The sequence below is a fragment of the Pyxicephalus adspersus genome, chromosome 4 (genome assembly GCF_032062135.1).
Source record: "Pyxicephalus adspersus chromosome 4, UCB_Pads_2.0, whole genome shotgun sequence".
NCBI classification, from domain to species: Eukaryota; Metazoa; Chordata; class Amphibia; order Anura; family Pyxicephalidae; genus Pyxicephalus; species Pyxicephalus adspersus.
The window spans coordinates 141,193,050-141,215,820 of NC_092861.1; the positions used below are offsets into that span (position 1 = coordinate 141,193,050).

Here is a 22,771-nt window from a genome sequence, read left to right on the forward strand (position 1 = left end):
CCTTAGCAGGAATTTGTAGGGTTTTTGTACTTATTATACAGTATGTAGTCCATGGATGCAGAAATCCACATACAATAGTACATCCGAAAATATCACTAAGTATGAAGAAAGGTGCAAACATTTAGGTTCTTCCACCATAAAGAAAAATTCTTTAGCTCTTTTATCAGCAAAGAAAATTGAGTTTGGGTGTGTGAATTATGTTCTGCATTATAATGATCATATTATTATGATTACATGAAGTATTGCATAAACGTATTTCATAATTACAATTTTGCAGGTTTAGCTCTAGGTTTCTTTTCCCATATTTCTTAGCTTTTCTTAACTACTTTACATGAACAACCCTGTTTTGTACGATTTGTTTCACTATCACACATTGAACACCAGGATCTCTTCTTAATTTTATACACTTTCTTTTAAATTTACTCATTATTATAAAGTCAGACAAGAACACACCTTATTGTAGTCTCTAATGTATTCATGTACTAATGTATCATCCCCAAATGGTAACTTCCTATTGATACAATTTTGTATATGTTGGCTTCCTCTCGATTCATTCACTTATATGCATTAGGTTTGAGCCTATGATGGTACAAATGATGTTTTCTCATGATGTTTTCATCAAACTCAGTGTGATCTGTAGGCACTGATCCAAAACTATTACAATCTATAAAAGCAAGGCAAGGTGGCTGATCTAAAAGACAGAAAGGCAGAGACCCTTTTAGTAGATATGTCAGACTCCTCGTCCAATGTTATGTTATTGTACCAGGACATCACATAGGTTTTTATCTTACTTTTTACTTTTATAGGAAGCTAAAAAATTACTAGTTATGAAAGGTAATACATTGACTAAGCTAAGTTAAACTTTGCTTGCATAATGAAAATTCACACACAGGGCGATGTGAATAGGCAAAGTAGTAAAGACCCTAACTGGGCAGTGATATATTGGACATGACTTATCAAAGCTTTCCAAGGCTGGAGAGGATACACTTTCATCAGTGAAGCTGGGTTATCCAGCAAACCAGGAATGGATCTGGTCCAGTACTGAAACCATTTGTTAACAAATGGAAAGTAAGAAATCTTTTCCAGGTTTGCTGGATCACCCAGCTTCACTGATGAAAGTATATTCTTTCCAGAATTGGAGAGCTTTAATAAATCGGGCGGAATGTACACTCTTTAATTGTTATATAAATATTCCTTTAGTAAATTACCAACAGCATTTGGTAATGACGTAATTCTTTGGAGCATTGCACAGCATAGAGGTTGTACAAATATCTAGGGGACCCAACCGTCCTGATAAAATTATGCCCCAAGACCCCAATAAGCCTAATCTGGTTTTACTGCCTGTTATCTAGGTCCATGAATTGGATAGTAAAGTATGTAACTTTTCTAGTAAAATATCGTTATGTCATTTTCTCTAGAAGCTTCAGAAAATAAAATAATTTTTCACAAGGGGAGCCAGGATTACCCAAGTAAAACACAAAAACATATGATGAGTGAAAGTGTGAAATTCTCACTATGGCACTATAATAAATTGGCCTTAAGTGAATAGGAACCTTGTTTTAAAATCACGCCATTACCCTCTCTAGGCGGCTCAGCCTTCTTGGAGGAGGACACTGCAATGTACACAGGTTTGCATTATACTTGGCATGGCAGGCGAAGGCAATGTGTAATGGCACCATATTTTCCTGGCTTCAGATGTTTGCATTATACATGACCCATAGATTGGCGGGATATAACATGACCGGTGAAATATTTATCTGAGGGTACGAGTACACCATTATATATTTATAGATACCAAAGGCTGACTATGTATTTACTGATAGCAGAGGCTGACTCGATCTTGAAAATAAAAGTCCTGCCCAGGAAAAAACTCTCTGACATGCTCGCCATGACCTTTATTAAACAGAAACTCTTCTGCTGTATGGCTCTACATCATTTTTTTCTATGTAACATATTTGTTTCAGAGCAGTAGAGAAAATACATTTAAAGTGTATGTAAACTTTACCAAAGAGCCTAAAGCAGACAAAACGTAAAAAATTGTGAGCTGGCAGGTTCTTTATTGCAGATATCCCTTCTGCAATAAAATTTAAATTTTTAGCAATTATGTGAAAAAATACACCTAATCTTGTTTCATTGCCGGTGCCAGCATCTTTACTTGGTCCTATTTCAGGTTTGGGATCTTCAGCCATCTTGATTGACCAGGTTGGAATGATGTAATTCTCATCACAATGCACAGTGAAGTATTGTAAAAGGGACATAGCATATAGGGATGAGCGAGAATGCCTCTGTCATTCTCATGAAAATTTCCTCGAATTTCCGATGGGTCCGGGAAATTTCAGCGGATCGATTTCGTGGACCCATCGGAAGATCGAGGAAATCATTACAGGAGGAGTACCATGGCTGCATTCATGAATTGCCCTCATTTACCTTCTAGTGCCCGGCGATTGCGCACAGGATGATTCCTACGGCTGCATTCATTCATGATGAGTACAGCAACGGGACTCCTGTGCTCTTACATAGAGAGTCTCTATCCAAGAACACATACTACAGGGCTGCAAGAGCTGTCAGCTCTGCTCCCCTGATTGCTCTTGCAGGTCCCATAAAATTTGATCTCGACGGCTGAATTTACACAGGCCGTTCTCGCTTACATTGTGGGGAATCGGGCGAGAATGGCCCGATTCACCACAGGATCGAATTTTAAAATGTTGCTCGCTAATGGCATAAAACCCAAAAATGTATTTTTGTTACTCCCATCTTTTAAACTCTGTAACCGAATGGTGGCAGATAATAATGCGGGATCCCTAATTGTTTAGCCCTCAATTTTCTATACTATAATGCATGCGTAAGTTGCTAAAAGGATTGTGTTTATTCATGTGATTATAATTTAAATCTCTCTTTGGCTCTTATTGCTAAACATTACAATCAGTATAACTTAATGAATTGAGTCTACTGTCTATTCTAGCTTTGTAAAATGACTGGTGGAAAAGCAGCTGGGCAAAGAAAGACTGAAAGCTAGATAGGCTGCATGAAGCTAAAAGCATTCGTTGAACAATTAAAAACTGATGAAAGACAGCTCACAAGGAGCTGCTGTGAAATGAACTCTGGTTTGGAAGCCCTCTGATGATAACATATACAGGAAACATCTCCCCTTATCCCCCGGTACCCAGCACTGTGCTGAGTATAATACCAGAAGTGTTTAGGACTGAAGAGAAAGAGAAATTTTCCCAGCAAAGACAGAAATAAAAAACATTAATGGTTTTAGGATAGGGCAAACTGGGAAATTGTCTAGGGTCCCATGATAGCATGGGGTGCAGAGAGCTGGAATTTTGGGTGTCCACTTCTTGTCCAGTGTCCCATTTTGTCTACAAAAATACAGCATGTCCATTTTTTGGTTAAGGACAATTTTGGACAATGGGGAGCACTCCAATTCACCATTAAAAGCCTGAATTGCGTATATCATGACAGTCCAATGGCCTGCTGCACCATAGTATGGTCATCTACACCAGTGACTTGTGTATCCAATATCTGGGACTCCATGCTTGAAAATGGTGATGACAGCACTTTATTTGAATACATAGTTGCCCTTTGAATCCAATCTAATATTACAAAATTGGTGTGAGCCTGATTTATTAAAGCTCTCCAAGGCTGGAGAGGATACACTTTCATCAGTGAAACTGGGTGATCCAGCAAACCTGGAATGGGTCTGGTCCAGAATTCAAAACACTGCTAGCAAATGAATTTGAAGAAATCCATTCTAGGTGTGCAGGATCACCCAGCTTTACTGATGTAAGTGTATCCTCTTCAGCCTTGGATAGCTTTAATAAATCAGGGCCATTGTGTTCTGATGCTTTAAAAAAAATATTTGCAATTGCATTTTTAGATATAAAGCTCTAACATCCCTGTACATTATAAAAACACCTAATGGATGAGGAAAAGATGTATTTCAAGCCCCTAGTGTATTACTTCTTCTTACTGTCCACCCCTTAAAATATTAGCTTTTCTTTAAGAATGGCCCATGCTTGGCTGATTTCTTGCTGAAAAGGTTCAGTGAAGGTCATGCAATAGAGAATCTGTCACAGGTAAGGTAAGTGATCTATATAATAGAAGGGCAGCAATTCTTCTCTTTCTTTTTCTCCTTAAAAAAAAATGATTCATAAAGTAAAGAAAACCAAAATGAAAAATCCCCCCCCACTACTAGGTAACATGATTTACTGAGTTCAACACACTAATGGTCACTACGCACATTTATTGATTTCTTATTAAATGTAAAACTCTGTAATGCATATTACTTCTTTTGGAATACTGTATGAAGAGAATAAAAACCTCTACATATGTAATTTATGATATATATGATCCAGGTGAGTTTAAATGCTAGAATAAAGAACCTTTTTCCACTGTATTGTGGTGTGTTACTGTGCAGAATTTCTGTGTGTTAATATATAATAAAGGAAAGGTAAAAAGGATCTTTTACCTTCTATTTAAAATAATCACTCATATGCTACCTTTGTTCTGGAAATTCAAAGCAATAGAAAAATACTGTTTTGCTTGCCCAGTCCTGCATTGCCACCCGTGGGATGTCTCTTACTGCTTCTGCAAGATCCTACACATAAGCTAAAGATATGAGAAGATACGTATAAGGGAGGATACAATCACCTTGTATAAATATATGAACTGTACATATAGAGAACTCTCTTAGGACAAGAAAAGAAAAGAAATTTAATCTCCGGATAAGGAAGGGATTCTTCACTGTAAGGTCTGTGAAAATGTGGAATCGGCTCCCTCAGGAAGTAGTTTCAGCAACTACTATAGATTGCATTAAGAAAAAACTGGATGATTTCTAGAAGCACAGAATATAACTGGGGATTAAAGCTTTAAAGTAAAGATAACAGAGACTTCTAATCCAGGGAACATACGATTGCCTCATGGAATCAGGAAGGATTTTTTTCCCCTGTCTGAGCAAATTGTACCCGGGTTTTTTTTTGCCTTCCTCTGGACCAACTATGTCTATAGGGTTTTATATCTGGGACATGTTTATTTCCCTAATAATTCAACTTGATGGACTTATGTCTTTTTTTTCAACCTAACTATGAAATCACGCTCTTACTGCTTTTTGGGACATTTGACATGTATTTTTATGTATATAAATAAATATATATATATATATAATATATATATATATGTGATTTTGGAAGAGATGCCTAAAAGAAAATCCCTCTTTTTTGGGACACAAGAAAAAAAAATAACATGTGTTTTACCTACTCCTTATTCTATCCAAAATAAAGCAAGGTATATAAGGTACAATCATTATTATATATCTCCTGGAAGAACTGCTTTTGTTGCAACCCTATTCTCTATTGCACTGAAAAGGTTAAATAGGAACCCAAGAACAGTAATATCTATTTATTTCATATGATTCCTAAATGCCATATTATAAAACAAAGCAGATATATGATTGTAGATATCAGAATAGTAAGAACGGTCATGGAACAATACATAGTGTCTCCTCTATACATTGGCTGTTCGCCCCACCGGCTGAGATTTCAACCTTGACCCTGCTGAGTCAATGACAGGTCAATCCATAATGGAATATTACAGAACTGACCTAAATAGAAGCTCCGCTGGATTTAGTGTTGTACGCTGGTGATTGGGGTAAAGTGGGTATTGTTATTTCTTGCCACTCCACTTAGAAGATCATGCGTTTCTTTTGATTGCATTGCTAGCTTGTATTGATTTTTTTTTATCCACATGAAAAAAATTAGCTTCCACTAAGAGTAACAGGGAATCCAGCACTAACACAAACTATAGAGAAAAACAGAATATAATAAAGCAACAGAACATTAAAATACAAAATAAAAAGAATGCTGGAGAAAAGAAAACAGCTTGAAATGATCAATCAGTCAAGAGCACTTTGTTAAGTGGTAACCACTCTAGGAACTCCAAATAAATATTGTGCAGATCAGAAAAAGAACAACAGCCACAATGGAGGAAATGTCATGTAAAGGCGTACTCGAACAAACAAGCATGAAGCTCACATATGTGATCTGGGTAATTTGTAATTTGTTTAGCCGGTCCGGTGTTTCAGGCAACCCTTCCAAAAAAACACATCCAGGTCATTGACCTTATTTATCTGAATCCAAGTTAAGGAGCAACCTAATCAAGAACCCATCCCTTGAGAATAATTGGGCTATTGAGGAACAACCATACACACGTACATACAACCATATACAGTATGTCTTCCATTCCTATGCACTGTCCCCTCTCAATGAGCAAACAGCTAGCAATGACAGACAGCAATCATATTATTATCTTATATCTATAAAGAACCAACATATTATCCAGATCTGTATAAAAATGCAATTACAAACTACAAATACAAAAGATAAAATTACCTTCTACCCATGTGCAGTTTGTATATTAATATCCCTCTCGCTGAGGGTATATTATTTATTGTCCTTCCTAGCAGACACTGTGCATAGCTGATGGCTCTCTACTGACAGTTTGGTTCCCCACTGACAATGAGGAACCAGGCCTGTGCTATTATATTTTATTGTAAGTGAAAGGCCAGACACTAGCTTGTTTTAAAGGGAATTTTATATGTTGGTCATATGCCATAATCATGCCACTACAGGGCATTTGCACTGAATGTACCTCTATAGTAGCCTACACAAAATATGGTAGTGCATTGCAATATAGATTCATTGCCTTAATTTGTTGTCATGCCAAACAGAATCAATGGCTGAAGGAAAATGGTTGATGGTTAAGAAAAATGAATGGGATGTGGCAGCAGTGAGGGTGAGCACAGAGCTGGCTTCAGGTCCTTGTGTTGGTATAATGTGCATGTTACTACACAAATTACAACAATGCTTAGTACTGCAGCACGCATGCATTAGTGCACCACGGGGCCATTTATTCTATTTGGTTTCCAAACACAATAGTGAACTACCATGTGTTGTGGTGCATTGTAATGCCAAAAAGGGTCCAGTTTTAGGAATCCCGGGATGCAGTACTCATGATAGGGTGCATACACTAATGCACAGCAGTACACAAAAGAGTTGTGAAGACATCTCCAGTGACTTCTGTATGGATTCTGGGATATGTGAGAGTTCCAGTGAGCTGTCAGTTGCCATCTGCCATAGAGTCAGGGCATCAAACGTTCATAAGTCGTACAACTTGCTGAGAGCTGTTTATAAATAGTCAAAGAAATGCAGCCTCAGCTGCTCTAAATAAAAACACGTTAAATGTTTAGAACAATGCTGAACAGATTGTATAGTTTTATGCTACTGAACATTTTTTCATGACTACTCCAGATTTAGCGAACACTTCTTACCTAATGTCATCGAATTCAGAAGTATGGCAGCGTGGGCATTAATAATGCATTTGGCTTCAATATGTCAAACATCTTCAAGCTGACAGGAAGCAGAAAAGAGAACCTTACTCTTGTAATTAAACACAAAGCAAGGTAGTGGCAGAAGGAGAACACGGGCATATATTCTGGGTGCCTCAGCAGAACAGGCCAGCTGTACCTAGATATGCCTGGGCTGGTTATATAATAGAACCACTGTGCTATGCTGGGACTACACGGCACCAGATATATTGGGCACCTATGTTCTGTCCTTGCCATTTTACCGATAAACTTAGAGAGTTGTTCTTATACAGATCAAACCCCTAAAAGTTTTCTGTCTAAAAACTTGCATAATGATATAGGTTTTTCTGTTTACTGAAATTGCACACTCTAATTTTACTGCACACTGTGAACCTATCAAAATGTGCATTAGTAGCTGCCGCAAGTCAGATAGAGCCAACCCTTTTCCTGGCTGGAGGACGTCCAGCATCATCTAGACCAGAGGTAGACAAACTCCAGCCTTTAGGCCGGATACAGCCTAGCCAGTATTCCAGTCCGGCCTAATGCCCCCCTAGGTATTTATTGTTGGATCGGGCCTAATTGAATTGTTGTGTTATCCCGAGTTCCCACAATATCATCGAGTTCCCGCACAGTAACCCCAATTACTATGCTTAAAGAGCAGAAGCAACGCGCAGCTACCAGTCTCCGGAAGGTTGACTTCGAACATTGTGTCTTCAACCCCAAATGGACTGACAAATTATTCTTCGTCCGCCACTGCAACAAAGCCCTGTGTTTAGTGTGCAACGACATCAACAGCACTTTCAAGCGGTCAAATCTCAAGGCTCATTTCAATGCCAAGCACGCGCACACGTACAGAGACTGCACCGCAGATGAGCGGAAGACTAAGGCTTCTCGCTTGCAGTCATGGTTGGAAAAAAAACATTTATTGGACACCTTGTTTCTTCTGGCCTAGTGTGCCTTCTTAACCTCCTGAAATGGCCTAGTAGTCCAAAAAGTTTGCCGACCCCTGATCTAGACCTTTTCTTCCCTGGTCTGCTCCATTAATTCATAGGATTCCAGTTCTTTCAAACACAGAGGCTGAGAAACAAATGTTGACATTACTAAAGCTTCCTTTGTTCAGGTCGCTATGTATAGTGGCCTTCTCACCTGATATTATCTACCTACATTGCATAGGAAAGCATAAAGCCCTGGTGATGATGCCACCAATTCTAAAATATGGTATAAAATTCAAATTTATCCTCTGCTTCTCCTGAACAATGATTCAGTATCTGTGCCAAACTCACTAGAACATCTTTAAAAGGGTCCAAATAATCCTGATCGATTGTTATTGTTTTTTTATAGAAAGTGCAGAAACTGTATAGCAAATTAGGTAATTTTCTAAGGCAGCCTTTCCCAACTTTTTTCCCTAGGGAACCCTTTTCAGGTGTGGAGGAACCCCTGCTATTATCCAGTAGTCCATCCATGATAAATGCTATTTGCTTGGTTTGCCAGTAGGACGAATGTCCCCCAACTGAAGTGGTCAGAATGCCAAAGAACCTTTGGCAAGGTCTGGATGAACCCTAGGTATCCATTAGAGCCCTGTTAAGAATGGCTAATGATTGTCAGAAAAAGAACAGGGAAGCAATAAAAACTTGACAAGGGAGGATTCATAAGAAAAGTGAATGTACATGTGTTTTCAGGTCTATTTTATTAATATTCTGTCTATGTGTCCTGAATGAGCAAAGTAACAAGGTCTCACTAAACTAACAATGGTTATACTTTTACTTTTTAAATAAATTGTTTCCATGATAATGGTTTACTGGGCTCCTTTTAATTTACCAAGCAGGCATTACATATTGGCTTGATCCAGCCAACATTGCCTGGTTGCAGAGAGAGTGGATTAAAACATGTGGTCGTCTTTAGCATCCCTACGGATGTGATCCCAGCCATGTAATATAAAAATGTCAGCCCAGGAAATGTGCACCACATGCGGAGTGACAGTAAAAGAACACAGCGTGCACTCGCATCACCTCTGTCCTCTCCATCTCATCTACCCCGGCTGTGTTCACAGCTCCGGTACAGACACCCTGACCTCTCCCACCCCAGTCCAAGGCATCATTCTCAGAGGCCTGTGACTCATTCCATCACCCCAAGCAAACCTTCACAATCATTCTCCTGAGATGCCATTAGTGACACAAATGCCATATTTTTCTCTGGCTGGGTAAAAATAACACAGGAGAAAAATGTCACTTTTAAAACAATGAACATACGGCAGACAATTCCCACGTACATCAGTGAGTCACAGGGAACAAACATGATTTCACTTAAAAAGATTACTCCAGAAAACCAAATTCCCAGAAAAGATACCAGGAAATAAAGAACTGAAGGAGAAAACAAAGTCAATTTATCACATAAAAGTACGCTGCAGTCAAACATTAAATTGTGGTGTCATTTTCATCCAATAAATTATTATCTGCACTTGGCTGGCCCGCCAGCTAAATCTCATTAGTTGCTGGTTGACCCTTTAAAGCTAATTGCCCAAACACTAATCTGATACTTAAAGGATGTGTTCACCTTTCCTAAAATGTCTACTAAATGTTCTAACCTGTGCCAACCTTCCCCAGGTATATACTTATCACCTCAAATAGCGTAACCCTTCTGGGTGATAAAAATGTTGTGCCCATGTGTGCCACCACCATGGACCTGAATGAGCCGTGCCCATACTAAAGAAGCAACTATCAATGGTCAGATATTAGTTCATTGACACCCTTGCTCTAATATGGATCATACTACTGAGAACTGTGAATAATAATTGAAAACAATACCAACTGAGATACATTCTAAAAGCTGCTGTCCTCGTCTACTCTCACCCTTTGGGTAGGGCCACATGTGCTACAAACCTCAGATATCCCTGTCTCTTTTCCTGAAGAAGCAGATTTATCTGTGAAACGTGTCGATTCAACAGGATGATGATTGGGTAACCCGGACAGGAATTTCCTTGTGGTGTTTGTTGCACATTTTTAGGTTCTTTTTATGTTAATGTTTTATTGGTATTTATTAAAGTTATGGTTTTTGATATTTAATTGTTAAATTTGCACCTATTGGCCTCAAAAGTCCAAGTTTTTGAGGGAATCCCTCAGACTACCATTTTGTATTAGATTAGGGATAAGGCTAGGGATGTGAACAGAATCATCATCTGCCTAGAAAATACATAAACCTATTGCAGTTGTTCGGCCCAGCTGTCAAGCTTGCAAAAAAGAGTGGCCTGTAGCTAGACTTAGAGAAAATGATAAAGAAAAGCATATAAAATCAAACATCAGATCTAAAGTGAATCTGAACTTTTGTGGGGTTCTGATGGCTTGCGGATAGAAGCTGTGTGAATGAGTGAGTACGTCAGATTGACATTCAGACGGGTCAGAATCCTAACATGTTTGTGCAGTGTTGTGGAACTTGTGAATGATCAAATACCAATCAGAGAAGATAATTGAGGGCTCATTCACACCAGGTACATTGGGAAACATTGCTAAATGGAGGCTTAACACAATAACAAGTAACATTACATTGCTTTTCAGTTGGCCCAATTCATACCAATACACATCATTAGCGTGCATTGGGCATAAATAAAACATGCTGCAATAAACCCAGGCCAATATGCTGTCATGCATAACATTGCTTCACAACTAGCTTCAACGCAATACAAAATAAAGCAATTGTGCTCCTGTCCTGCAAAATGTACCTTTGCACATCAATGTGCATTGAAAGCAAATAACATGGTGTCCTGCCAGCCTGCAGGTTGGTCAAATCAAGCATCAAGAGCTGTTCACACCTACTCAAAACAAAGAAGTACATTCTGATGGTAAATATTCACATTCTAAGTATCAATGTGACATTTCTGGCGCTGTAGGAACAAGCTTACCCTTTTGCGGAGGTTGTAGGTCAGAATCAGGTTTCTGGAAAAGGAGTGAGAAAAGGCAGTGTAGAAGTCGAGCACTTTTTGTAAGGCATCTCTCTTAATGACGTGAAGATCACAGTAGGTCAGAGCTCTGACGTTGGCGCAGGATGGCGCAAGAGTGGTCTCCTTCCAAAATATGTCTCCGAACACATCGCCCTTACCTGCAGAAAACACCAATAAATAATTTGTTAATATTGTTTTAAACCATTTCAGGGAGCAAGTTAGATTATCGGATCCAGCAAATCACAAATATAGTAATCGGATCCAGCAAAGTTACAAATAAATTAGGTATAAAGTAACTAAAAATGTACAATCATTGTGTTTTAAGTACATGTAAAATAAATGACCTTGATGTAAATAAATCTGATCAAAATCATTTTAAAAACATTGTCTCTATAAATAAGTTATTATACTATATTATGCATAGTGCAGCCATCTTTGTTTTTTACATGGAGTGCTGCTATGCAGTGCTATAAAATGGCTTTCCTTTACTGTACCTTCACACAATTTAGGCCTATCAACCAATTTACTAAAGGAATCTTTGCACAGGAATGTCTATTCTTTTCAAAAAATCAAATCATTCTTTTGGTGTCAGGAAGTCTGCATAAGTGTTAAATCACAAGACTAACACAATTGTCAGAACACCTGACACCAAGCATGGGGTAAGGTTGTTAGATTCAATGAAAAAAAGACACCCATTTTAGAGATTTAAGGCCAAAAGTTAGGGATTTTAAGATAGGGCAGGTTTAAAAAAGTAGGTTCCGACAAAGGGTAAAAGTAGTTGACATTTGTTTATTATGGTAGAATCAAACTAACAATCACACCTATGAAAAACCTTTAGGAAGAAATAGGAGAAATTACAGCTCTTTGTGGCAAATTGAGCAGTTTATAAAAATAAATGCATTTAGAATTTTAGGGCGGTGTTTTTCAACCACTGTGCCGAGATCTTAAGGTGTGGGAAATTATCCAATTACCATTGTCGAGTGTCGGTGCTGTGGTGACGGGCAGAGTAATGTAATACTCTTCCGTGTCAGTGGGTGGCAGTAGGTAGCTTAAATGCCTTGTTTATTCTTAGAGACAAGAGAATAAGCTACAAAGTATCATTTTGTAACATTTTTGATTTGAGGTGTGCCACATATTTTCAATTTAAAAAATGTGCCATGGTTTGAAAAAGGTTGAAAAACACTGTTCTAGGCTATACAAAGTTGAACTGAGTTAGTGATTTGTACATTGATATGGCATATTGTCAAAATCATACAATTATTTTATAAACTGCTAAAGTCACCACAAAGAGCCATTCTTACTCCTCTTTCTTCTTACATGTTACTTACATATAAGGCGTGGCAACCATTATTATAAGATAGGAAGAGACATCTTTTGGGATCTCACAAGCTTTCCAAATGATGAAAAACTTTAATAGATGGTTGGTACTATACGTAATATAAGTGCAGAAATTATGCTAAATCATAGTTAGACCAACTTGTGTGGTCCACACTTTATAGTTCTTTGACCCGACTCGAGTTGTTTCACAACTAATGCTTCATCAAGGTGTTCACAGAGCATGTATCAATGGTGTGGTGTGTGGTGTGGTCCCCTGAATAGTTGTAATTGGATTAAGAAGTTTAAGCCATGTGGACATAAATGTTGTAGTATTTGGAGTCTTTCATGGATATTTCATGATTCTTTCCAACGATTAACCACTGCACGATGTATGAATGAGCGCTGTACATACAACACCGTTCTGCTTTATGGAGAGGAGAGGGAGAGAACGACGGAGCGGCACCCCACTGCGCTCTCTCCCCTTGACTTGCATTAGGGTCGTTCGTTGTCCATCGTCCATTGATCTGCTAGATTTACAATGACCTGGATAAGTGAAAACCTTCACAGACACTCGAGAAAAATACAGATCAATGCTCAGTAGGTAAGGCAGTGATAAGTGAATTTGTGTTTCCGCATGGCTATTTGCTTGGCAGATAAAAAGTTAACAACTTGCACTCATCATGTCACAACCCCTCTAATATTATATTCATAGTAATTATATGGTAGCCTTGCCTTTGCCAAAAAAGGGGAAGGAAATTATAAAGAGAACTTTAAACTGGTTACTCAGTGAATATCCAGATTGAATAATTGCATATGGTTTGACAAACAAATTATTACTTTAATTATGTTCGACTCCAGAGAAGATTGTCAAAGTACAAGACAAGCTTTCATTTCTATATTATTTAACAATGACGAGAAATGAAAACATGCTGACCCACATCATTCTTTTCGGCTTGTTGTAGTAATGGTGGTGAGTACGCAGTCATTGATCCATATCGAGTTCTAGTGGATGAGCAATGACAATACGGCTAGATGACAGATAACAACACATGTTCTGCAGGAGGACATGGTGCCTGCACAGCCTGGCTGCAGCATCATCAGGGAGACATGGAGGGTCCGAGATGAGAATGGGGAAGAACCTACAGACTATAATGGGGAAACGCACCCCCAGTGCAATCCATTATTCAGCTGCTAATGTGATCCTGGAACTATTTTAGGATAAGCTTTATCCAAAGCTAAAAATGGAACTTTATTTGCCGGCAGACAGCTAAATACACACTTAATGCTACAATTTCCATAGGAACAGACAATTTTTTGGAACTTTAAGGGCACAAACATGTCCGATTTCTTGGATCACAAATTTAAAACTGATACTTAATCGGTATATATTTTGCCATTTCTGTTTCTTCCTTAGTCCCCTCATGCTAATGAAATTATTCAGTTTTAAATATATTATTTATTTTAGTTCTAGTAACATCCTCAATGGGTATTGTTGCTTTTCTATGTAATGTAGGTAGATCTTGGATTTTGTGATGGGCCTGCTGGGTGTTTGGCAGCTGTTCTTTATATGCTCTATTACTGTAATGGCAGCTGTCAAATTGATTTATCTTTAGTCTTATTGGTAGGAAACTTATGTTCAATGATTAATGATGCAGCATTTAAAAATATTGTCTGCAGGTTATTCGTGCAACAGTTGGACCAATCAGCCTTCCCATAGCCCCTCTCTGTCATAGTTATGGTTCTGCCTCCATGTTTGTGGATGGACTGTGTGTTTATCTCAGTTATACTGCCTAACTTGAATCCACATGTTTGTGTTTGAGTTTTTAGGACACATAAAGGTAATTGGTTTCTTTTTTGTGTGTGTTGTGTTAATTAGTGTTGGTGTTGTATGGAAGTTCATTAAGGGTGTTCCCCTCTCTTCACTAATAACTTTAAATGTTGAGCCACCTCATTAAGCAATCATATATAATGTATATGATGTATATGTAAGAAAAAGAATGAGGTTCACGGCTCAGGGATTGTATGAAATAATATATACGTGTATTTGTTACATGGTATCAAAGAAAAACATTTACATAACGCAATCAGGTATTTTACCTTGGTCCTGTTAACACTTCACAGGAGCTAGATATTATATACTAGACACAGTACTTCTATGTCATCAAACAAATAAATGTGTGAAGAACCGCAAAAGTCCAGACCGTATAGAGTTTGTGCAAAAATCCGATGTATTTTGCCACCATTAGGCTTCCTCAGGGATATCTTTTGTACTTACTTTACGGTCAATGGGAGATCATAAAAGACACAAACATGCGTGGTGATAAATGTGGCAAGGTGAAGGTTGAAAACCTTGTTCAAGTTAGTTCTCCTTAAGCCTTAAAAAGGATTTTGGTATATTTCTATATTGATGTACATAAATGATTCGTAAAAGCTTTGGTACTCAACGAGGATTGGTGTTTCATTCATCCATCAAGATTGTAAGGATGTATAGGAGAAGCAATGGCACTGGCCTCCCCCGTTTTGCTGTGCTCTCAGTGCTCATCTCCCTGCAATACTCCTTTGTGACCCTATTCATTTCAGCTTATAAGACCTGTTTCTAAAATTGCAATGGAAGGCCCATTGACCGTAAAGTACGTACAAAAGATATCCCGGAGGAAGCCTAATGGTTGGTTTCTATAAATTATGTACTGGGAAAGAAGGTACAAAGCCACCAATTAACAAATACTGCCCGAAAACGGGTGCAGAGTTATTCAGGTGCCCAGTAGCCTTAAAACTCAGTTATTGCATTTATAGAGTCTATAAAGAACCGTACTATACTGTGCCTATCCAGTCAAAACTATGGTGGTTAATAGCTATTGCCAACACACTTAATTTGAAGAACGCTAGATTGGAGACATCGGACCTGATTTATTAAAGCTCTCCAAGGCTGGAAAGGATACACTTTTATCAGTGAAGCTGGGTGATCCGGCAAACCTGCAATGGATCTGGTCCAGGATTTAAAAAATTTGCTAGCAAATAGCAAATTATTTTAAGAAATCTTTTCCAGGTTTGCTGGATCACCCAGCTTCACTGATGAAAGTGTATCCTCTCCAGCCTTGGAGAGCTTTAATGAATCAGGCCCATATTGTATGATGATGTGTGAACGTGCCGTAATGATGTGAATGAAGGTTAGCATTGATCCATTCTCTTTCCACCTCTAAATCTAATGAAAGAAACAATTTTGTTTACTGTTCATGAAATAATCTGCTGACTTTTCAGTATGACTGCTGCATAATGTATTTATGATCACAAGTGACCCCCCTCCACCCGCTAATATGACTGCTTGCACAAACCATCTGTGAGCTTTGTATGGCTTCTGACAAGCAGCTGGTAATTGACTTATCTTGTGTCAAGCCTTCAATGAATCCGGCCCTCCTCAGCCCATTGTTAACATCCGTGTGAGGGATACTGTCAGCAGAAGTGCATAAAACACAGTTTAGCTCCATGGTTACTAATCTGATTTACAAATAAATAAATACTGTATCTATGTAGGTGGATATTTAGGGCTTAGTGCTAGACAAGTTTTCACAATTCACTTTCCAGTATTGTTTGTTATTTTGGTGACATTACAGTTTTTTGTTTCTCTGAACTATGTAAACACATTTCTGAAAGTCAGAAATAACCTTTACACATTAATGTAGTTTCAAACTTTATATGAAAATATTTAAATATTTAGGTATTTATATTATTTATAAATATTTGTAACATATATTTTTATATTATAACTAGCTGATTACCCGTTGTCCGTGTATTTATTTATAGAAATCTTATTTACACAGGAAAAGGAATCCAATAAAGCTATAGTGATTGGGTTTAGAGCTGCCCACTCCACTGAAACAGCCCTTACTAAAGTGGCCAATGACCTCATCAGAGCTAAGTCTCAAGGCAACTTTTCCCTGCTCCTTCTCCTTGATCTTTCCTCTGCTTTTGACACTGTTGATCACCCCCTTCTAATACAAATCATGCGCTCCATTGGTATCAGTGACACCGCTCTCTCTTGGTTTGCTTCCTATCTGTCTGACCGCTCCTTTCAAGTTTCTTTCAATGGTAACTCCTCCTCACCCACTCTCCTCCCTGTTGGTGTTCCCCAAGGGTCAGTCCTTGGACCGGTCCTCTTTTCTCTGTACACCTCCTCTCTCGGTAGTCTCATATCCTCCTTTGGCTTACAGTACCATCTGTATGCTGATGACACCCAAATTTATCTGTCCACCCCTGACCTGTCTCCCTCAGTCCTGGATAAGGTCTCATGCTGCCTGTCAGCCATCTCATCATGGATGTCTGACCGATTCCTGAAACTCAACCTGGATAAAACAAAACTCATCATCATCCCCCCCTCAAATTCCAAATCCCCCCCTGACATATATCTAACTGTTAACAACACTGTTATTTGGCCCTCCCCTCAGGCACGTTGTCTTGGTGTCACCTTTGACTCGGCCCTCTCATTTACCCCCCATATTCAGAACATTTCCAGGTCCTGTCACTTTCACCTACGCAACATCTCCAAAATCCGCCCCTACCTGTCCCCTGAGACCACCAAACTCCTTGTACATGCTCTTATCATTTCTCGTCTGGACTACTGTAACATCCTCCTCGCTGGTATTCCACTAACCCGACTCTCTTCTCTACAATCTATTATGAATGCTGCAGCCAGACTCATCCATCCTTCGCTCCGCTCCTCTTCCGCTACATCTCTTTGTAGTTCTCTCCATTGGCTTCCTTTTCACCTTAGAATCAAATTTAAGCTCCTGTGCTTTGCCTTCAAATCCCTACACAGTTATTGTCCCACTTACCTTTCTGACCTGATAGAAAAATACTCCCCCTGCCGCTCTCTCCGCTCCTCCAATGACCTACTAATGACTTCCTCACTCATAACCTCATCACACGCACGGATACAAGACTTCTCTAGAGCTGCACCCAGTCTCTGGAATGGTCTTCCTCGTCCTATTCGGCTTGCTCCTACTTTCTGCTCATTTAAAAGAGCGCTCAAAACCCATTTTTTCAAACTTGCCTACCCGGCTTCTTCTGTCATTTGAAACCATCACTACTTCCCACACTACATATCTCACATCCTTTGTGTGTGAAATTCCCCCACCTACTAGATTGTAAGCTCTTCGGGGCAGGGTCCTCTCCTCCTGTATCACTGTCTGTATTAGTCTGTCATTTGCAATCCCTATTTAATGTACAGCGCTGCGTAATATGTTGGCGCTATATAAATCCTGTTTAATAATAATAATAATAATAATAATAATAATAATAAATTTTCTACGGTGTGGATTCATTTTTTTGTCTTTGATTACACTCGGCCAAATTGCCTTACATTTTCTCGAAGGCATTATTACAGGCCAGAAAACTGTAAAAGAGTCCGGAAAAAAGTACGTAAAAATATAAGCAAAAGGCACACTATCACTGAGTAATGCATACACACATACATGCAAATATACCTCTGACATATACCACAGCGCTGTACAAAGATCAGCAGTGCACTCACATGAGTCTGAGTCATATGTCCAGCAATTTTGGTTGAAATGTCCACATGCATTTCCTTGTGATCACATACACACATTTATATGTATAACACATACAATACATCCAAATATAACTCTGACATATAGCACAGCGCTGTACAAAGATGACTGCTGCACTCACATAAGTCTCAGTCATATGTATGGCAAGTTTGCTTGAAATGTCTTTATGCGTTTTTGAGTGATGGTGGAACAAAAATAAACATTTATTTGTATCAAAAGTTTTCATTTCATACCTTTTTACTACCAGTGATTCAGTATACTATTATACAGCACTTATACAGCAGAGAACACAATATTGAAAAACTAAGTTTGCAATAATATAGAGAACCAAGGGTGCATAATTCTGGAGCACAAAGGCTGCACTACTGTGGAACTCCAAGGTTGTGCTATTATAAAATACTACGGCTGCAGAATCATGGAGCACTAAGGATGGACAATAGTAAAGCTTTAAGGAGGCAATATTGTAGAGCTGTAAGGCTGCACAATTACAGATCACTAAAGGCTGAACTATCATAGAGAACAAAGGCAGCACAATTATGGAGTACACAGTTATAAATAGGTAAGGATGCAATATTATATAGCACTAAGGATGCAATAATATACAGTGCTAAGGTTGCTAAATTATAGATCACTAAGACTTTACTATTATTGAGCACTATAGATGTACAATTATAAAGCAGTAAGAATGCTCTATTGTTGGGGCACTAAGGCTGAAATAATATACATAAGAAAGGCTGCAATATTATTGAGCACTAAGGTTGCACCATTATGTAAACACTATTATTGAGAACAAAAGCTGCTCTATTATGAAACACTAAGGATGCACAATTACAAATCTTTGAGGATGTACTAATATAGAGCATAATAGCTGCACAATCATGGAGCACTAGGGATGAATGCATTAATATGAAGATGCATTATTATGCAGCATTAGGGATGCAATGGTATACAGTGATAAGGCTGCACAAAATTTCTATCACCTTGTCTGTACTATCATAGGGCACTAAGGTTACAATAGATCAGAACACTAAAGCTGCGTACACACTTGCAATTTTTGTCGTTGGAAAGGATCTTTCACGATCCTTTCCAACGACAAGGGAGTGCACGATGTACGACAAGGGAGTGCTCTATGGAGAGGGGAGGGGGAGAGCGACGGAGCGGCACCCTGCTGCGCGCTCTCCCCCTTCCCTTTCATTAGGATCGGTCGTTGTCCATCGTCCATGGATCCGGCAGGTCGGTCATTCGGACGATGGACGACACCGACTGTACACGCGGCAGATTTTCGCCCGATATTTGGCCGATGCCAATTATCGGGCGATAAAAGTCTGCCGTGTGTACGTAGCTTAAGGCTGCACAATTAGGGAGCACTAAGGATACAAAATTAAAAACCAGTATAGATACATTGTTATGTATACAGTGCTACAGCTGCACAATTATAGATCACCTAGTCTGTACTATTATAGAGTACTAAGGATACAAGATTTTGGAACACTAAGGTTGAACAATTATAAACCAGTAAGGATGCATTGTTATGGAGCACTACTGATACAATATTATGGAGAACTAAGGGTCCACAATTATAGATCACTAAGACTGCACTAATTTAGAGCACAAAGGACATAATAATATTGAGCACTGAAGCTACACAATTATTGAGCACTATGGATGCACTGGTATAGAGCACTATGGATGTCTTATAGCAGCAAAATAACACTGATTCACATTTTTACAAAAATCACTGATCCTCAGTCAAACAGGCTTTTATAGCAAACTTGCAGAAAGCACAGCACTACATAAAAGTATATTATCCAACAGAAACATGTCTAAATATTCCTTTCTGAAGCCAGACAAGTACAAAATGGTTTCTAATTACTTCCCACAGTTTTAACATTTTCCCCTTGCCCTGCTTGCACTGTTATCTTTATAAGCTGACTACTTTAAAAGAAGGGGAACTACATGTCGAGTAATGCTTGTGATTATCACCCCATTTACAGTCACCCTAAGAATAACTCTAATTTCTCCGAAGCCACCAATCAGATGCAGATTTGAAATGATTGGGTTTGTAAGGTGAACACAACAAACTGCTCAGTGTTACCATAATAACAAACAAAAGCCTTGGTCAGGTCAACTGTTTACCCTGTGTGGCCATTTTTCAATCTTTCAAGTTTATTTGGAGCAATATCTTGTCGTTATGTAACACATAATGGTGACTTTTGTTCCATCCAGTTTTTGAAATGTTGCTTTGAAGTATACCGGTGCTTCAATACAAGCACTTTCCTTGACTGTGCTCTGAAAATATAACACAAACATGGAAAGAATTGGGCATCTGAATCATAAGAGGCTTTTAAGAGGAAAAAACAAAATTTACAACACAGAAGGACACACTTATCACAGCTTGTGCCGCATTTCAATGTGATAATTACCATTAAGTTACAGGAGAAAATCCCATACATGATCGCAGTTCCCATGCTGAGCAACGCACCCCCAACTGCTCTAGCTGACTGCGAATGACTATCCTCCCCCGCATGCGGCTTGTGTTTGAGGTGGGGGGTCCTGGACTTGTAGTGATTTGCTTATATTGCATTAAAACAATAAATGTTTGCTGGTAAAGAAGTATCCTTATCACATGGGTCAGAAGAATAATAGTACATGTGGGGTCTTGGCTTCCTCTTTATTAAAATCATTTTATTATTTTTACAAAGCAACATATTAAACTAAATTCTTCCAACCAAATTCAAACACTTACAATGCTATTTATTAATAATTTTACTTGACATTCAATTTAAAAAAATCTGCAAGTCTTGGATAAAAGTTCTTTAAATCTTGGGTAAAGCATTTTTTAAAAATAGAACCCTTATAGCATAACTGTACTTTTTGTTTGACCTACTGTACTATATATGACCTTCTTTCCAGGCTGAAACTCATCTGTCCCCAATCCAACAAGACATCCCTGCCTAGATCGCATGGCCAGGCAAAGGAACTGATTATGGGATAACGGTTTTACCGTTCCCAAATGGAGAGTGCCTACTGTAAACCATGATGCATTGTACTCTACACGGGCTTTGTCATTGAGGCCTTTACTTCTGGAGTCATCGGTGCTATCTTCAGAGATACTGGAGCATTATAATTACTTTTTTAATGAGTATTGGCTTTCCAAAAATCCACTTCTGGCACTAGGTGCATTGTGCATTAGTTCCATATTCTCATTTATTCCAAGGAACTTCGATGTGCCAGCTGCACTGATGATAAGTAAAAGAATTTTTTTCTTACACTATGTCACTACGATGAGATAAATGCAGGAAAGATATCTATATGAGCATTATGGAATTGGGAGACACATTTTTACTGCATTTTATGCCAGACCATAATTCAATTTTGTTATCTATTATGTATAAAAAAAGAACAAGAACTGTACAATGTAAATGTTTAACATTTTAGAAACCATAACCAAAACAGCACAATACATTTTACTGTACTTTACACATATGAACATAATACCTGTCCTGCACAATATGGATCACCTGTTAACTATGCAGGAAGGATGGCTAGTGGGGTCTTTGCTAAATTAGAAGAACTTTTAGCTACACAGTTGTTCTCTTCCTAACAATTTTGCAGTTTTTGCCATTGCTGGATGCAGAATGCATTGCCCAATGTTATATATAGAATGTAAAGCTCAATAGTATGTATTATATTTTATATTTATTATTTATTATATTTTATTCAGTTTAATTATTATTGATTTATATGTAAAGGTTTAGAGTAGAATAGGTAGAAGACAAGCATTGTCATTGTCACAAGACACAGTCCCTGTGGCTCTTGTCCTTACTCAGCAGATTCTCCAAGTCGAGTGTATGTATCATAACAAAGCTTCACATTTATTGACTTTATGAAAAGCAATGTGCATTGAAGAGTGGTAAGGTCAGTGAGAGGAGGAAACACATTTATTGATTGAATACATAGAAAGGGAAACCATTAGACATTAAAAGCTCAACATCATCCTCCAAAGTTGGTTACTGAGACACATATATGTATGAGCCATTTGATACAAAAAACTTGATGGTTCTGAGTCAATTCTAATTTAATGTATGTTTTTAAACTAATGATTAAATTCAGATTTTTTGCAACATGGATACATTCTTTTACATATTTTAAACATAGCAAAGGATCCCTGGAGCTTCTTCTACAAAAGGCAACAAAGAACTAACAGCTTGCCTACAAGCTTTCTCTCTATTGGTTATGGGGGATTTCATCATATAAAGCTTATTCAGTCTTGATACTAAGAGCAATTGTGGCTCTATTGCAGGGGTGTCAAACTCAAATACATGGTGGGCCAAAATTAAAAACTTGTAAAAAATGTATTGCCCAGGAAGAAATTTAGATCAATCCACTGCATATTACTGCATGCTTTTCTCATGTGTTCTTGTTTCTTCCTATTGAGATTAATTGTTTAACTTTGCCAGAGAATGCAATGTGAAACCAAATGAATTGCTGCATGCAATAGCTCTATGATAATTCCAGATTATTTCTGTTAAATTGTAATGAGCTTACTTGTCAGTATAAACTCCAATGCGGGGCCACACATAGGCAGGGAGG

General features: G+C 38.3%; 1 protein-coding gene across 1 annotated transcript in view; it reads right to left on the reverse strand.

Moving 5' to 3' along the window:
• KCNH1 (potassium voltage-gated channel subfamily H member 1) overlaps nucleotides 1-22,771 on the reverse strand; it is a 221,179-nt gene that overhangs the window by 52,882 nt on the left and 145,526 nt on the right. The window contains exon 10 of the mRNA XM_072409818.1: nucleotides 11,259-11,455. Coding sequence (XP_072265919.1) covers nucleotides 11,259-11,455 — 197 coding nt within the window. The remainder of the gene's footprint in view (nucleotides 1-11,258; nucleotides 11,456-22,771) is intronic.